General features: G+C 61.1%; 2 protein-coding genes across 7 annotated transcripts in view; one reads left to right on the top strand and one right to left on the bottom strand.

Moving 5' to 3' along the window:
- The window catches only part of CCM2 (cerebral cavernous malformation 2), a 53815-nt gene extending 49441 nt beyond the window's left edge, over positions 1 to 4374 (top strand). For all 6 annotated transcript variants that reach the window (XM_010829033.1, XM_010829032.1, XM_010829030.1 and 3 more), the window contains 5 exons: positions 142 to 277; positions 1552 to 1609; positions 1935 to 2073; positions 2743 to 2881; positions 3867 to 4374. In XM_010829033.1, coding sequence (XP_010827335.1) covers positions 142 to 277; positions 1552 to 1609; positions 1935 to 2073; positions 2743 to 2881; positions 3867 to 4147 — 753 coding nt within the window. In that variant the 3' untranslated portion in view covers positions 4148 to 4374. The remainder of the gene's footprint in view (positions 1 to 141; positions 278 to 1551; positions 1610 to 1934; positions 2074 to 2742; positions 2882 to 3866) is intronic.
- NACAD (NAC alpha domain containing) overlaps positions 4345 to 12812 on the bottom strand; it is an 11966-nt gene continuing 3498 nt past the window's right edge. The window contains exons 3-9 of the mRNA XM_010829112.1: positions 7379 to 12812; positions 7131 to 7243; positions 6975 to 7049; positions 6439 to 6585; positions 6212 to 6361; positions 5978 to 6100; positions 4345 to 5886 (exon numbers count right to left, since the gene is read on the bottom strand). The exon at positions 7379 to 12812 is cut by the window's right edge and continues 12 nt beyond it. Coding sequence (XP_010827414.1) covers positions 5872 to 5886; positions 5978 to 6100; positions 6212 to 6361; positions 6439 to 6585; positions 6975 to 7049; positions 7131 to 7243; positions 7379 to 12812 — 6057 coding nt within the window. The 3' untranslated portion in view covers positions 4345 to 5871. The remainder of the gene's footprint in view (positions 5887 to 5977; positions 6101 to 6211; positions 6362 to 6438; positions 6586 to 6974; positions 7050 to 7130; positions 7244 to 7378) is intronic.

The following is a 12812-nucleotide window of genomic DNA, read 5'->3' as shown; positions in this document are numbered from 1 at the left end:
TCCTGGGTGTGGCTGGCCTCCTCGCGGCCCTAGTGGGCAGTGGGAGACAGTGGGCCCTGGTTCTAGGTGTTCGTTCTGCAAGTGAGGTGTCGGATGCCTAGGAAGTGACCTGGAAGGCTCAGCCTTGTCCTCAATTGGCAGGTCGCCGCGGAAGAGCTGTGCTCCCTGCTTGGCCAGGTCTTCCAGATCGTGTACACGGAGTCCACCATTGACTTCCTGGACAGAGCCATATTTGATGGGGCCTCGACACCCACCCACCACCTATCCCTTCACAGTGGTACGTGAGCAGCTGAGCTCCCTCTCCCCTTCCCACCAGGGCTTTGCTGCAAGCTCCTGGCAGAATAGCACCTGGGTGGCCACCATCCAGGGCGGACTTTGAGTCAACACCCTTCGTTTCCAGACTTCACTGTTCACGTGTTCCCCCCAGCTCCCTCCTTTAGGCCCCCTGGTGGCTTCCTGCGTAACTCTGGGGGCCAAGAACACTTACTCTGGAACCACAGGTGGCTAAAGTCACTGTACCAAACTTAGAAGTGAGGCCCCACCATGGGTGTGGGGCCCCTTCCCAGGTGCAGGCTGCCCAGGGCAGGGTGGGGGCGGCGGCAGGAAGAGCAAAGAGCCCAAAAGCAATGCAGGGGGACTGGCGCTCGGAGCTAGAGGACTGTTCTGGGAATTGTAAGCTCACAGCACACTTAGTTTACACGTAGCCCACTGAAGCTCAGTCTTCTAAACACCGGAGCATCTACTTTTCAAATAAATAGTTTACTGAGGATCTGTGGCTTCTGTCAGTCAGGGGAACAGGAAGAAAGATATTGGAGACAGCTCAGCGGTGGCCTCCAGGGCTGGAGGCCCCTGGTCTCTCTGTGGAGAGGAGTCCAGCCCCACTCCCTTCACTGCGACTCACACATCCTGTGAACAGCGCAGAACCCTCTGCGTGTAAACACGAAGCTGCAGGGGCTCTCTGAGAAAGGGCTGGTTCCCTGGCTGCGTCCTCGTCTCGCTGTTTGTGCTGGAGCTGCTTGCAGCCCCACAAAGATAGCCTGGTGAGGCTGGTAGTCTGTCCTCATGGGCAGGTGGGAAGGTTGAGGCCCCAGTGGGCAGCAGGTGGTTTATTGAGCTATATTTAAACATTCAGCTTTAGTGTGATTGCTTTGGCCCTTGCGTTTGTTTGTTTTTATAATAAACTGTTTTACTAAAAGATACACACAAATCGAAAGTGTACAGCTGAATGAGTTTTCACAAAGTAGACATAGGGATATTCACTGTCTGCTGATGAAGCTTCTCTCGTTCTGGCCACTGGGGAGCCTGCTTCAGCCCCACCACTTGGCACATCTTCTGGGGACCAGAGCATCATCCTGGCTCCTGTCCAGACCCACGGCAGGTGGTGCATCTCAGGAGAAGAAGCTGTGGGTGCAGCCCAAAGGGTGCACCCCAGGGGTCTGGGCGGCTCCCCACCACCAGGGCTCAGCCTCTTCTGCTTAGCATGTGAATACTGGGCTCAGGGCCCCCTCCCTCAGATAACCAGAAGCTTCTGTGTTCTGCATTTCCACACAGATGACTCTTCCACAAAGGTGGACATGAAGGAGCCATATGAGACGGAAGCCAGCACTTTGTGAGTACCCCCACCTGGGTCTCAGCGCTGCCCACGCAGCTGCATGGCCCCACCTTCCTTCCCCAGTTTCAGGAGTCTTCCAGTGAATGGGCTCCTCCGGGTCACACTAGTGATGTCACTGCTCCACTGAGACCCTGCTAGGCTGCTGGCCCCTTCTGGGTCCTTCCCTGCACATGTCCTTCTCTGTCTTTGCCCGAGCACCTCCTCCATGACAGGCCTCCTCTTTGTTTCAGCCCCTGGCTCTCACTGAATCCCGGGGGGTGAGGGTGAGGCCTGGGGCAGGGCTAGGGGGCCGCCCACCCATGACTTGGCTTGCGCCTTGCAGCTCCTTCCCCGAGTGTGCACATGCAGGCGGCGTCTCGCCCTTGTCCTTCTGCATGCAGACGGCACCCCACGCCAAGACGGTCAGCGAGAGTGAGCTGAGTGCCACGGCTGCGGAGCTTCTGCAGGACTACATGCTCACGGTACGCCGCCTGCCACTCGCCCACCAAGGTCAGAAGACGCTGGCCCCGCCAGCAGGCCTGTGTGCAGTGCCTTCAGGCTAGGAGCTCCCTGGAAGAGATGGGAGGAAGGCTTGCTTCCCCGTGGGTGGAGCTGGGGGGAGCGTGGATGCCTTGCTTACAACTGGGCCTTGAAGTCTTTCCTACCAGGTCAGTTTTTGGAAAGAGCGCGAGGTGGCCAAGGCCTGAGCTTGGGGCTGCTCTGGCCTCTGGGGCTGAACCACAGACCTGTCTCTGGGTCCCTGGTGGTGAATGGTAGCATGGGGTGCTACCATGGAAGGGCCAGATGGGCCTTGTTATTGCTCAGCAGACTTTTCCCCTGTCCCTCGACTTCACGTCATTAAAAACTTGGTCAGTACACCGAATATCACTCTGGGCTCTGTGTGCAATTCGGTGGCTCCTGGCAGTGGTGTCAGACATGCAGCCTCCACCCAGCCACCTGGTGGCCAGCCAGGTGGCAGGTTAAAGCAGATGGTGTAGGCTGGTCTCCGAGGCACTCTCTGCTGGTGTGGGGACCTCGGGGCTGGTGTGGGGTTCTCCCTCCTGCTGGCCCTCCTGCAGGGGTCAGGCTGGGTGTGGGCAGGGTGGAGGCATCGCCAGTCACCTCCCCACGCGGTCCCGCTCTCTCGGCAGCTGCGCACCAAGCTGTCGTCGCAGGAGATCCAGCAGTTTGCAGCGCTGCTGCACGAATACCGTGACGGCGCCTCGGTGCACGAGTTCTGCATCAACCTGCGGCAGCTCTATGGGGACAGCCGCAAGTTCCTGCTGCTCGGTGAGTGCGGGGTGGGTGGGCTCCCTTAGGGGTGGAGGCCAGCCAGCCAGCAAGCCGAGTGGTTCTTCCGATGGCGCTTCCCAGTGGCTCTGGGGACCCTGCCCCCAGGGAAGCAGGAGGGGCCCCTTGGGAGCCAGACTCGGGGTGAGGTGGCCACTGTACTGCCCGGTAAGGGCTGAGGGAGGCTCTTCAGAGGAAGTTGGTGCAGGGACAGGTTTGGAGGAGTGGGCAGGAACTTGCTGGGCGGAGGAGTGATGACACCATTCCCAGGGAAAAGCAGCTTTAGCTGAGGCCCCGAGAGCAGAGCCTGCAGAGTCAGCAGGGCGGCCGGGTACTCAGTGCCTGCCACAGCCAGCCAGACACAGCCCTGGATGTGTGTCCACATGCACAAGCACAGTGGAGCGACTGCTTTCCCTGTGCTGATCCCAGAGAACATGGCTGGTGGAGGCTCCCAGGTCCTGGGCTCTGCCCCCGACAATCCAAGGAGGGTGCTATGCTGATGGCGTGGGGTGGAGGTGAAGGGTCAAGTGCAGACCTGCATCCAGTCTGATCTCTTGCTGACCCCACAGGCCCCTTGGAGTCAGCCAACAGCTAAGCCTGGGGTCCAAGGCCTGTTTCATATTGTTCTCACATCAGAGTAGGTGTTCTCACACCTACTTTCCAGGAAGTAGGTGGTCACTTGGGAGCTGGGCAGTGGGGCCTGGTGCTTGGAGCCCTGTGTCAGCCTCCCCTGCACCCTCTCATCTCCTGTGTTTGGAAGCCTGTGAAGTGGGGCTTTCCTGAGGACCAAGGGCAGTGATGTAAGAGTGTGGCTTCTGGCCTGCACCAGCCCTGTTGCCAAGGCAGGGCCAGTCCACAGCACCTGTCAGGACTGGGGCAGACACATGGTGTGGGTGGGGTGGGTTTATCCAGGGGCCTGGGACAGGCACATGTGTGCTTTCAGCAAGAGGCTTGGCTCAGGGTCACGTGGGCCATGTGTCTGCAGGTCTGCGGCCTTTCATCCCTGAGAAAGACAGCCAGCACTTCGAGAACTTCTTGGAGACCATTGGGGTGAAGGATGGCCGTGGGATCATCACGGACAGCTTCGGCAGGTACCGCCGGGCCACAAGCTCCACCTCCACCTCCACCTCCAACGGGAACAGGGCCGCGGGTAGCTCTGACGACCAGTCCGTGCCCTCAGAGGGGGATGAGTGGGACCGCATGATCTCGGACATCAGCAATGACATCGAGGCGCTGGGTTGCAGCATGGATCAGGACTCGGCCTGATGGTGCCCGGGCCCCTGCCAGTCGCCCTCCTGGGCCCCGGACATAGGTGGCTCTACTGTGAAGGAGGCACCCCCGTGCTGGGGCAGAAAGTCAAGCCGCACCCACCTGCATGCCACCCTGCCTCGGGAGGGGGTCCTGTCAGCCAGACCCTGGACAGCTGTCATTTTGCACACGACGTTTCTATTGAAACTCTCAGAGACCTTAAAAGAAGTTTACTGCAATGTGAATAATTTATCTCTGGTTGCCATTGTGTTTCTGCTCCAGTGGGACAAGAGCTGGGGACTCCACTCTGGCCTCTGTCTCAGACCCACATGCCCTGGCTGGGCACAGTGGACTGAGCACCTGTGCCCGACACCTACAGGGAGGGCCTGATTGGGGTTTGTGGACACAGGGCAGGGAGCAGGTGTCTTGAGCACACGTGGACATGAGCACTGGGCTCTCGGAGGGGCTCGCTGTCCTCTAGCCCTTCACCTGAGCCCATGACCTCAGGCCACATTCACCGTCGGGGTGGTTCACAGCAAACCTGCACACCACGCCTTTACCAGAAGTGCCATCCCCACCCTGAGAGCATAGCATCTTGGAGCCCAGGGTCCCTCTCATCAGGAAGGCCAGTGGGGGCCAGTCAAACCCTGTGGCCTTGGTCCCCCCTGGGTGGGGCCCCTCCTGTGCCCTTGGGACGTGGGGAGGCCATGGGGGTGACCTCAGGGCCATCTGCCTGGAGGCTGGGGCCTGGGCACTGCAGTGCAGGCGCGTGGAGGCCCAGCTCTGGGACTCCTTCCTAACCCCCAAGATACTGCACCTCGAGGCTCCTGACTGCATATGCAAGAAGCCCCGGTGGGCCCCCGGGAGGGAGGGCAGAGATGTGGGCTCGCTGTCCAGCTCTGTGGGAACCAGGCAGGGGTCTGCAGTCCCCTAGGCTCCCTCCCTGCTGACAAGGGGCAGGACTGGAGGAGAGATCTCAGACCTCATTCTGGCCCTGGCGGACCAGGTGCTGGTTGTGGGCCTGGGCTGGGCAGAGCTAAGGGAGACAGTTGGTAGATGCTGTCTCTAGGTGAGTGTGTGAATCAACCTGCCCTGGAAGCATCTGGAACAGCTAAAAATAGCCACGTGGGCCAGGGGCCATCCCTTCCATAGCCCACCCTGTGCTTGTGAACAGTGGGGACCTTGTGTCCCCTGAGCCTTCTGTGATGGTCAGGAACTGCTCCTCTTCTCCAGGGGCTCCACCCACACGTGGTCCTGCACTCAGTGGTCTCCCTCTTTTGTCCTGGGACGTCACCCCCACCCTGCGGCTCCCTGGACTTTGTAGGAGAGAGAGGACAGGGAGAGGTGGTGACTCCTAGAGTTGGGCCACAGCGGGGGGCCAGGAACTTCGGGAGATTAAGTGCTGCTCACCTTAGCAGACACTACTTCCCACAGCTCTTCCAGCTCGGGGGCCCCTGCATCTGGGGAGTTCCTTCCAGAAACTGCCATTCCCAGGCCCATGATTTGGGCCACAGCCAAGTGACTGGACTGCCCACAATCCCTGGGCAAGGTGGATTCCCTGGGACGTGGGGGAGGGACCACCACCCTCCTTAGGACCTGTGTGGCTTCAGGAAGTGTCTGCACACCTCCTGCAATCCGTTTAGCCAGAGCCTGCGCTGGAGGAGCAGAGAGGCGATGAAGGGACACCACTTTATTGAGCAGCAGAGCTAGGGGGCAGGGGTGGAGCCGGGTCTGGTCAGCAACTACATCGTCAGCTCCTGTGAGAATTGTAGAAGGAGAGGGTCATGTTGAGGGACAGGCCCTGGCAGAGACAGCAGCAGGGCATTTGCGAAGGGGCCAGCCACTCACCATGATGGCGTTGACGATGTCACTCTGGTTGTCCCTCAGGGCCCGCACAGCCTTGGCCCTTGACACGTTGGCCTGCGCCATCACCAGCTCAATGTCCCGCAGCTCCAGTCCTGCCTCATCCACCTGGAGCGGGATATGCAGGGAGGTGCTGGAGTGGCCCCCTCCCCCAGTGAGAGGCCCCCAGGCAAAACTGCTCCCCTCCACAAGACTGAGCTGTGGGCCCGTTGGCCTCACCTCCTCCTCGTCTTCCTCCTCCTCCTCCTCCTCGCACTCGGGTCTCACCCTCGGCCCAGGTGCTGACTCGGGCACCAGGGCGGAGGGCTCCGAGGGCACTTTGAACTTCTCAGCCGCAGCTCTGTGCACCTGCTGCGACAGGTCCTCGATCTGCAGTACAGAGGTCAGCTGTCAGCTGAGCCCACGCCCCAGACCCCCTCCCCGCGCCCGTGGCCAGCCGCTCAGACCTTGGCCTCGCCGAAGACCACGTAGGTGTCTGAGGCTGGGCTCTTAAAGACATCGGGCTTGGCAATGACAAAGAGGATGTTCTTGGACTTCTGGATGGTGATCCTGGTGACCCCCTGGATCTGTCGTAAGCCCAGCTTGGACATCGCCTGGAAGCACAATGGTCTCAGACCTGGGCATGGGCCCCAAAGTTCCCAGTCGGGTTGGGGGAGAGGAGCAAGTCCAGGGGAAACGCCAGGGACACAAGGGTTTCCGCCACCCACCCTCTGTGGAGCCTCCCAGGTGGCTCCCCATGTGAGCAAATAGGACGTCGGACTCAGGCTGTGTCTGTTTGAACTGACAGCCCGGCCCCAGTTACTTCACCCAAGGCATCCAGTTACTCCCTTTATCCCAGGGCCCCCATTGATGGGATTCATAAGCTGTGGGGTGGGAGAGGGTCCCCTTACGCTGCCAGCCCCACTCTTGGGGTGGCTGGGGTTGTCTGGCCAGCCTGGCCCCTCCTGGAGGGAGCAGAGTCCCAGCTGGGTGCCCAGCACACCTTTCGGGCCTTCTTCTCACTGCGACTCTGCTTGGCTTTGGCAACCGTCTCCTCGCTCCCGCTGCCGGCTGGTGCCTGGAGAAGAAAGGGGGTCTGAGCACCCGAGGGCAGGGCATGGAGTCCTCCCCTGGGCTCACAACCTGGCTTTTTGGGCACCTGGGCTGGGCACTGTGCAGTCTGTGGTCCTGGGAGGTCCTGCTCCTCCAGCTCAGCTGACGACTCCCCGTGGCTGTCCGAGTGCTGGCCGGAGCCCAGAGCGCGGGGCGAGTCTGAGGAAGGGGAGTGTGAGGATGGCCTGCCCTTCTGGACAGGGGCACGGGGCGAGCAGCTCTGGCATCCCTGCCCAGCCCTCTGCCCCCTGGGTCCCTGGCTCAGGACAGTGCTGTCACCTGCATCCCACTCACCTTCCTCCAAACTGTCACCGTCATCCTGCTGCTCGGTGGCTGGGAGCCCTCGAGGGCCGGCTGGGCTCCGGGGCCCAGAGCCAGGAGGCACTTGGCGAGGGGGCGAGAGCCTCGAGGCCGGGTCTTTGGCATGGGTACCCCTCTTGGGGGCTGCCTTGGGGCTGAGGAGGGTGGGGTGGGGTGGGAGGCTGACCTGCCCAGCCCCAGGGGGGTTTGTGATCCCTGAGGAGGCGGCCACCGCCCGCTGGGCTCTTGGCCGAGGTGGTGGGTGGCTCGGAGAACCCAGGGGCTCCGCGCCCTCCACCAAGTCTTCCCGGGGGCCCCGGCAAGGGCAGGGGGCAGGGGATGCCAGGGGGGTTGGGACTGCCTCCATGAGGATACCAGGAGCAGGGGGCTCAGGGCCCTGGATCCTGTCTTGGGGTGCACTGGGCAGGCCCCCTATGGGGCTTTCTGGAGGCTGCAGTGGGGAGGGGCCAAGGACTCCAAGTGCTGCCTGAGCCTGCTCTCCCTTGCCCGGGCCCAGCACAGGCTTTGGCTGCCTCAAGGGCAGTGGAGATGTTGGGGCAGGATCTTTGGCACAGTGCCCTCCCAGCCTGGGCACAGCTCTTGAAGGAGACTGTGAGCAGGAGCCCAGCCCAGCCTCTGAGCCCACAGCCATGGGAAGCCTGTGCCCAAGAGTGGCCCTTCCCTCCTCCACTGGGCTTGGGGGCCCCAACTGGCCAACCTCTAGGCTGGCAGTAGGACACACCCCTGGGCCATGAACCACTGGCTTTAGGGCCTCATGCCCCTGGTGCTCAACCCCCAGGGCCACCTTTGGGGGTGAGCTGGACTCAGCTCCATCACCCCCATGTGCACAGATATCATGACAGGCTTCCTGCTCAGGTGCCAAAATGCCCTCGGCTACTTCCTCCCTGCTGGAGTCAGGCTTTGGGGGACCTTGGGCGGCTGTGAAAGGCTTAGGTGTGTCTGGGATCTCTGTGGCAGGCTTGGAGGGGCCTGCATCTCCCTCCAAGGGTGTCCGAGCATCTGCTGGTAGGTCTGGGCCACCCAGATGTATCTGATCCAAGGCCAGAGAGTCTGATCCTCCAGTGTGGTCTGGGTCTCTTTCCTCAGGCGCTGGCCTCAGTCCCAGGGTCTTTCTTCCTTTCCTATGGGCTGCAGTGGTTGTGGGCTCTGTCTTTTGGGTACAGCCTGTGTCAGTCATCAGGGCTTGAGGGCTGGCACTGGTGGCAGATACTTGACTGGAGGGGAGACCTGCATCCTGCTGGGGCGGGAAGGCTATCAGCTCCTCTTCTTCTGAGTGGGGCTCCGGGCTGGCCTCGGAGGCTGATCCCTGGACCAAGGGGAGACCTGCGTCCTGCAGGGGTGGTGAGGCTGTGAGATCTTCTGACTGGGGCTCAGGGCTGGCCTTGGACGCAGATCCCTGGACCAAGGGGAGACCTGCGTCCTGCAGGGGTGGGGAGGCTGTCAGCTCCTCTTCTGAGTGGGGCTCCGGGCTGGCCTCAGAGGCTGATCCCTGGACCAAGGGGAGACCTGCGTCCTGCAGGGGTGGGGAGGCTGTGAGATCTTCTTCTTCTGAGTGGGGCTCCGGGCTGGCCTTGAAGGCTGATCCCTGGACCAAGGGGAGACCTGCATCCTGCAGGGGTGGGGAGGCTGTGAGATCTTCTTCTTCTGAGTGGGGCTCCGGGCTGGACTTGAAGGCTGATCCCTGGACCAAGGGGAGACCCGCGTCCTTCAGGGGTGAGGAGGCTGTGAGATCTTCTTCTTCTGACTGGGATTCAGGGCTGGCCTCGGAGGCAGATCCCTGGACCAAGGGGAGACCTGCGTCCTGCAGATGTGAAGATGCTGTCAGCTCCTCTTCTTCTGACTGGGGCTCTGAGCTGGCATCGGAGGCAGATCCCTGGACCAAGGGGAGACCAGCAACCTGCAGGGGTGGGGATGCTGTCACTTCTGACTGGAGCTCTGAGCTGGCCTCAGATGCAGATCCCTGGACCAAGGGGAGACCTGCGTCCTGCAGAGTTGGGGAGGCTGTCAGCTCCTCTTCTTCTGACTGGGGCTCTGAGCTGGCATCGGAGGCAGATCCCTGGACCAAGGGGAGACCTGCATCCTTCACGGGTGGGGAGGCTGTCAGGTCTTCTTCTTCTGACTGGGGCTCAGGGCTGACCTTAGATGCAGATCCCTGGACCAAGGGAAGTCCTGCGTCCTGCAGGGGTGGGGAGGCTGTCAGCTCCTCTTCTGACTGGGGCTCTGAGCTGGCATCGGAGGCAGATCCCTGGACCAAGGGGAGACCTGTGTCCTGCAGGGGTGGGGATGCTGTCACTTCTGACTGGAGCTCAGAGCTGGCCTTGGAGGCAGATCCCTGGACCAAGGGGAGACCTGCATCCTGCAGAGTTGGGGATGCTGTCAGCTCCTCTTCTGAGTGGGGCTCTGAGCTGGCCTCGGAGGCAGATCCCTGGACCAAGGGGAGACCTGCATCCTGCAGGGGTGGGGAGGCTGTCAGCTCCTCTTCTTCTGACTGGGGCTCTGAGCTGGCCTCGGAGGCAGATCCCTGGACCAAGGGGAGACCTGCAACCTGCAGGGGTGGGGATGCTGTCACTTCTGACTGGAGCTCAGAGCTGGCCTTGGAGGCAGATCCCTGGACCAAGGGGAGACCTGCATCCTGCAGAGTTGGGGATGCTGTCAGCTCCTCTTCTTCTGACTGGGGCTCTGAGCTGGCATCGGAGGCAGATCCCTGGACCAAGGAGAAACCTGTGTCCTGCAGGTGCAAGGATGCTGTCAGCTCCTCTTCTTCTGACTGGGGCTCAGTGCTGGCCTCAGAAACAGATCCCTGGACCAAGGGGAGACCTGCGTCCTGCAGATGCGAAGATGCTGTCAGCTCCTCTTCTTCTGACTGGGGCTCTGAGCTGGCATCGGAGGCAGATCCCTGGACCAAGGGGAGACCTGCATCCTGCAGGGGTGGGGAGGCTGTCAGCTCCTCTTCTGACTGGGGCTCTGAGCTGGCATCGGAGGCAGATCCCTGGACCAAGGGGAGACCTGTGTCCTGCAGGGGTGGGGATGCTGTCACTTCTTCTGACTGGAGCTCAGGGCTGGCCTCGGAGGCAGATCCATGGACCAAGGGGAGACCTGCGTCCTGCAGATGCGAAGATGCTGTCAGCTCCTCTTCTTCTGACTGGGGCTCTGAGCTGGCATCGGAGGCAGATCCCTGGACCAAGGGGAGACCTGTGTCCTGCAGGGGTGGGGATGCTGTCACTTCTTCTTCTGACTGGAGCTCAGGGCTGGCCTCAGAGGCAGATCCATGGACCAAGTGGAGACCTGTGTCCTGCAGGGGTGAGGATGCTGTCACTTCTTCTTCTGACTGGAGCTCAGGGCTCGCCTTGGAGGCAGATCCCTGGACCAAGTGGAGACCTGTGTCCTGCAGGGGTAAGGATGCTGTCAGTTCCTCTTCTTCTGACTGGGGCTCAGGGCTGGCCTCAGAGGCAGGTCCATGGACCAAGGGAAGTCCTGCATCCTGCAGGGGCGGGGATGCTTTCAGATCTGACTGGTGGTCAGGGCTGGCCTCAGAAGCAGATCCTTGGACCAAGGGGAGACCTGCATCCTGCAGGGGTGGGGAGGCTGTGAGATCTTCTTCTTCTGATTGGGGCTCAGGGCTGACCTCAGAGACAGATCCCTGGACCAAGCGGAGACCAGCATCCTGCAGGTGTAAGGATGCTCTTAGATCTTCTGACTGGGACTCAGGGCTGGCATCGGAAGCAGATCCCTGGACCAAGGGGAGACCTGCATCCTGCAGGGGTGGGGAGGCTGTGAGATCTTCTGACTGGGGCTCAGGGCTGGCCTCAGAGACAGATCCCTGGACCAAGGGGAGATCTGTGTCCTGCAGGGGTGGGGAGGCTGTCAGGTCCTCTTCTGACTGGGGCTCTGGGCTGGCCTCAGAGGCAGATCCCTGGACCAAGGGGAGACCTTCATCCTTCAGGGGTAAGGATGCTGTCAGATCTTCTTCTTCTGACTGGGGCTCAGGGCTGGCCTCAGATGCAGATTCCTGGACCAAGGGGAGACCTGCATCCTGAGGGGTTGAGGATTCTGTCAGATCTTCTTCTTCTGACTGGGACTCTGGGCTGGCCTCAGAGGCAGATCCCTGGACCAAGGGGAGACTTTCATCTTTCAGGGGTAAGGATGCTGTTAGATCTTCTTCTGACTGAGGCTCAGGGCTGACCTCAGATGCAGATTCCTGGACCAAGGGGAGACCTGCATCCTGAGGGGTTGAGGATGCTGTCAGATCTTTTTCTTCTGACTGGAGCTCCGGGCTAGCTTCAGAGGCAGATCCCTGGACCAAGGGGAGACCTGCATCCTGCGGGGTTGAGGATGCTGTCAGATCTTTTTCTTCTGACTGGAGCTCCGGGCTAGCTTCAGAGGCAGATCCCTGGACCAAGGGGAGACCTGCATCCTGCGGGGTTGAGGATGCTGTCAGATCTTTTTCTTCTGACTGGAGCTCCGGGCTAGCTTCAGAGGCAGATCCCTGGACCAAGGGGAGACCTGCATCCTGCGGGGTTGAGGATGCTGTCAGATCTTTTTCTTCTGACTGGAGCTCCGGGCTAGCTTCAGAGGCAGATCCCTGGACCAAGGGGAGACCTGCATCCTGCGGGGTTGAGGATGCTGTCAGATCTTCTTCTGACTGGAGCTCCGGACTAGCTTCAGAGGCAGATCCCTGGACCAAGGGGAGACCTTCATCCTTCAGGGGTAAGGATGCTGTCAGATCTTCTTCTGACTGGGGCTCTGGGCTAGCTTCAGAGGCAGATCCCTGGACCAAGGGGAGCAGGTGTGAGGATGCTGTCAGCTCCTCTTCTTCCAGCTGGGGCTCAGGGCTGGTCTCGGAGGCAGATTCCTGGACCCAGGGGATATCTGCATCCTGAAAGGGTGGGAATGCTGCTGGGTCCACTTCTGGCTGGGGTTCAGGGCTGGTTGCAGCGGCAAACCCCTGGCCTGTGTCTTCCTTCAGGGTTTGTAGAGAGTTGAGGTCTGCTTCTCTCTTCAAAATCCAGGGCTCTGGGCCTAAAGTAGCAGTATCTCCCTCCTGCAGGGGCTGAGACATGATTGGGGCAACAGGTACTGGCCCCATGGTGGAGCCTGGCTCTTCTCCGTGGGCCTGAGGGCTCACCCCAGTGAGGTCCAGAGATTCCTGTGGAATGTGAGGGGCCATAGCAGAAGACACCTGGGCTGCAGCGGGACCCACCCTCATTATCTCAGAGATGGGTTCCTGATTCTTGGCAGCCTGGCCAGCCTCTCCCTTGGACACCCCAAGAGCGAGCTCTGGGCCCCAGGAGGCAGCCTCCCCAGGGCTGTCCTGGAGCAGTGTGGCGGGCTGTGCGTGGGGCTCTCCACTGTACAGCCTCTCATCATCCGCCCCCGTGTAGGATGCCGAGTCGGGGTCAGAGGAGGC

Source organism: Bison bison, unplaced genomic scaffold (assembly GCF_000754665.1).
Source record: "Bison bison bison isolate TAMUID 2011002044 unplaced genomic scaffold, Bison_UMD1.0 scf7180017864499, whole genome shotgun sequence".
Lineage (NCBI taxonomy): Eukaryota > Metazoa > Chordata > Mammalia > Artiodactyla > Bovidae > Bison > Bison bison.
Note: the sequence above shows the minus strand (reverse complement) of the source record. Positions and strands in the feature narration are given on the sequence as shown.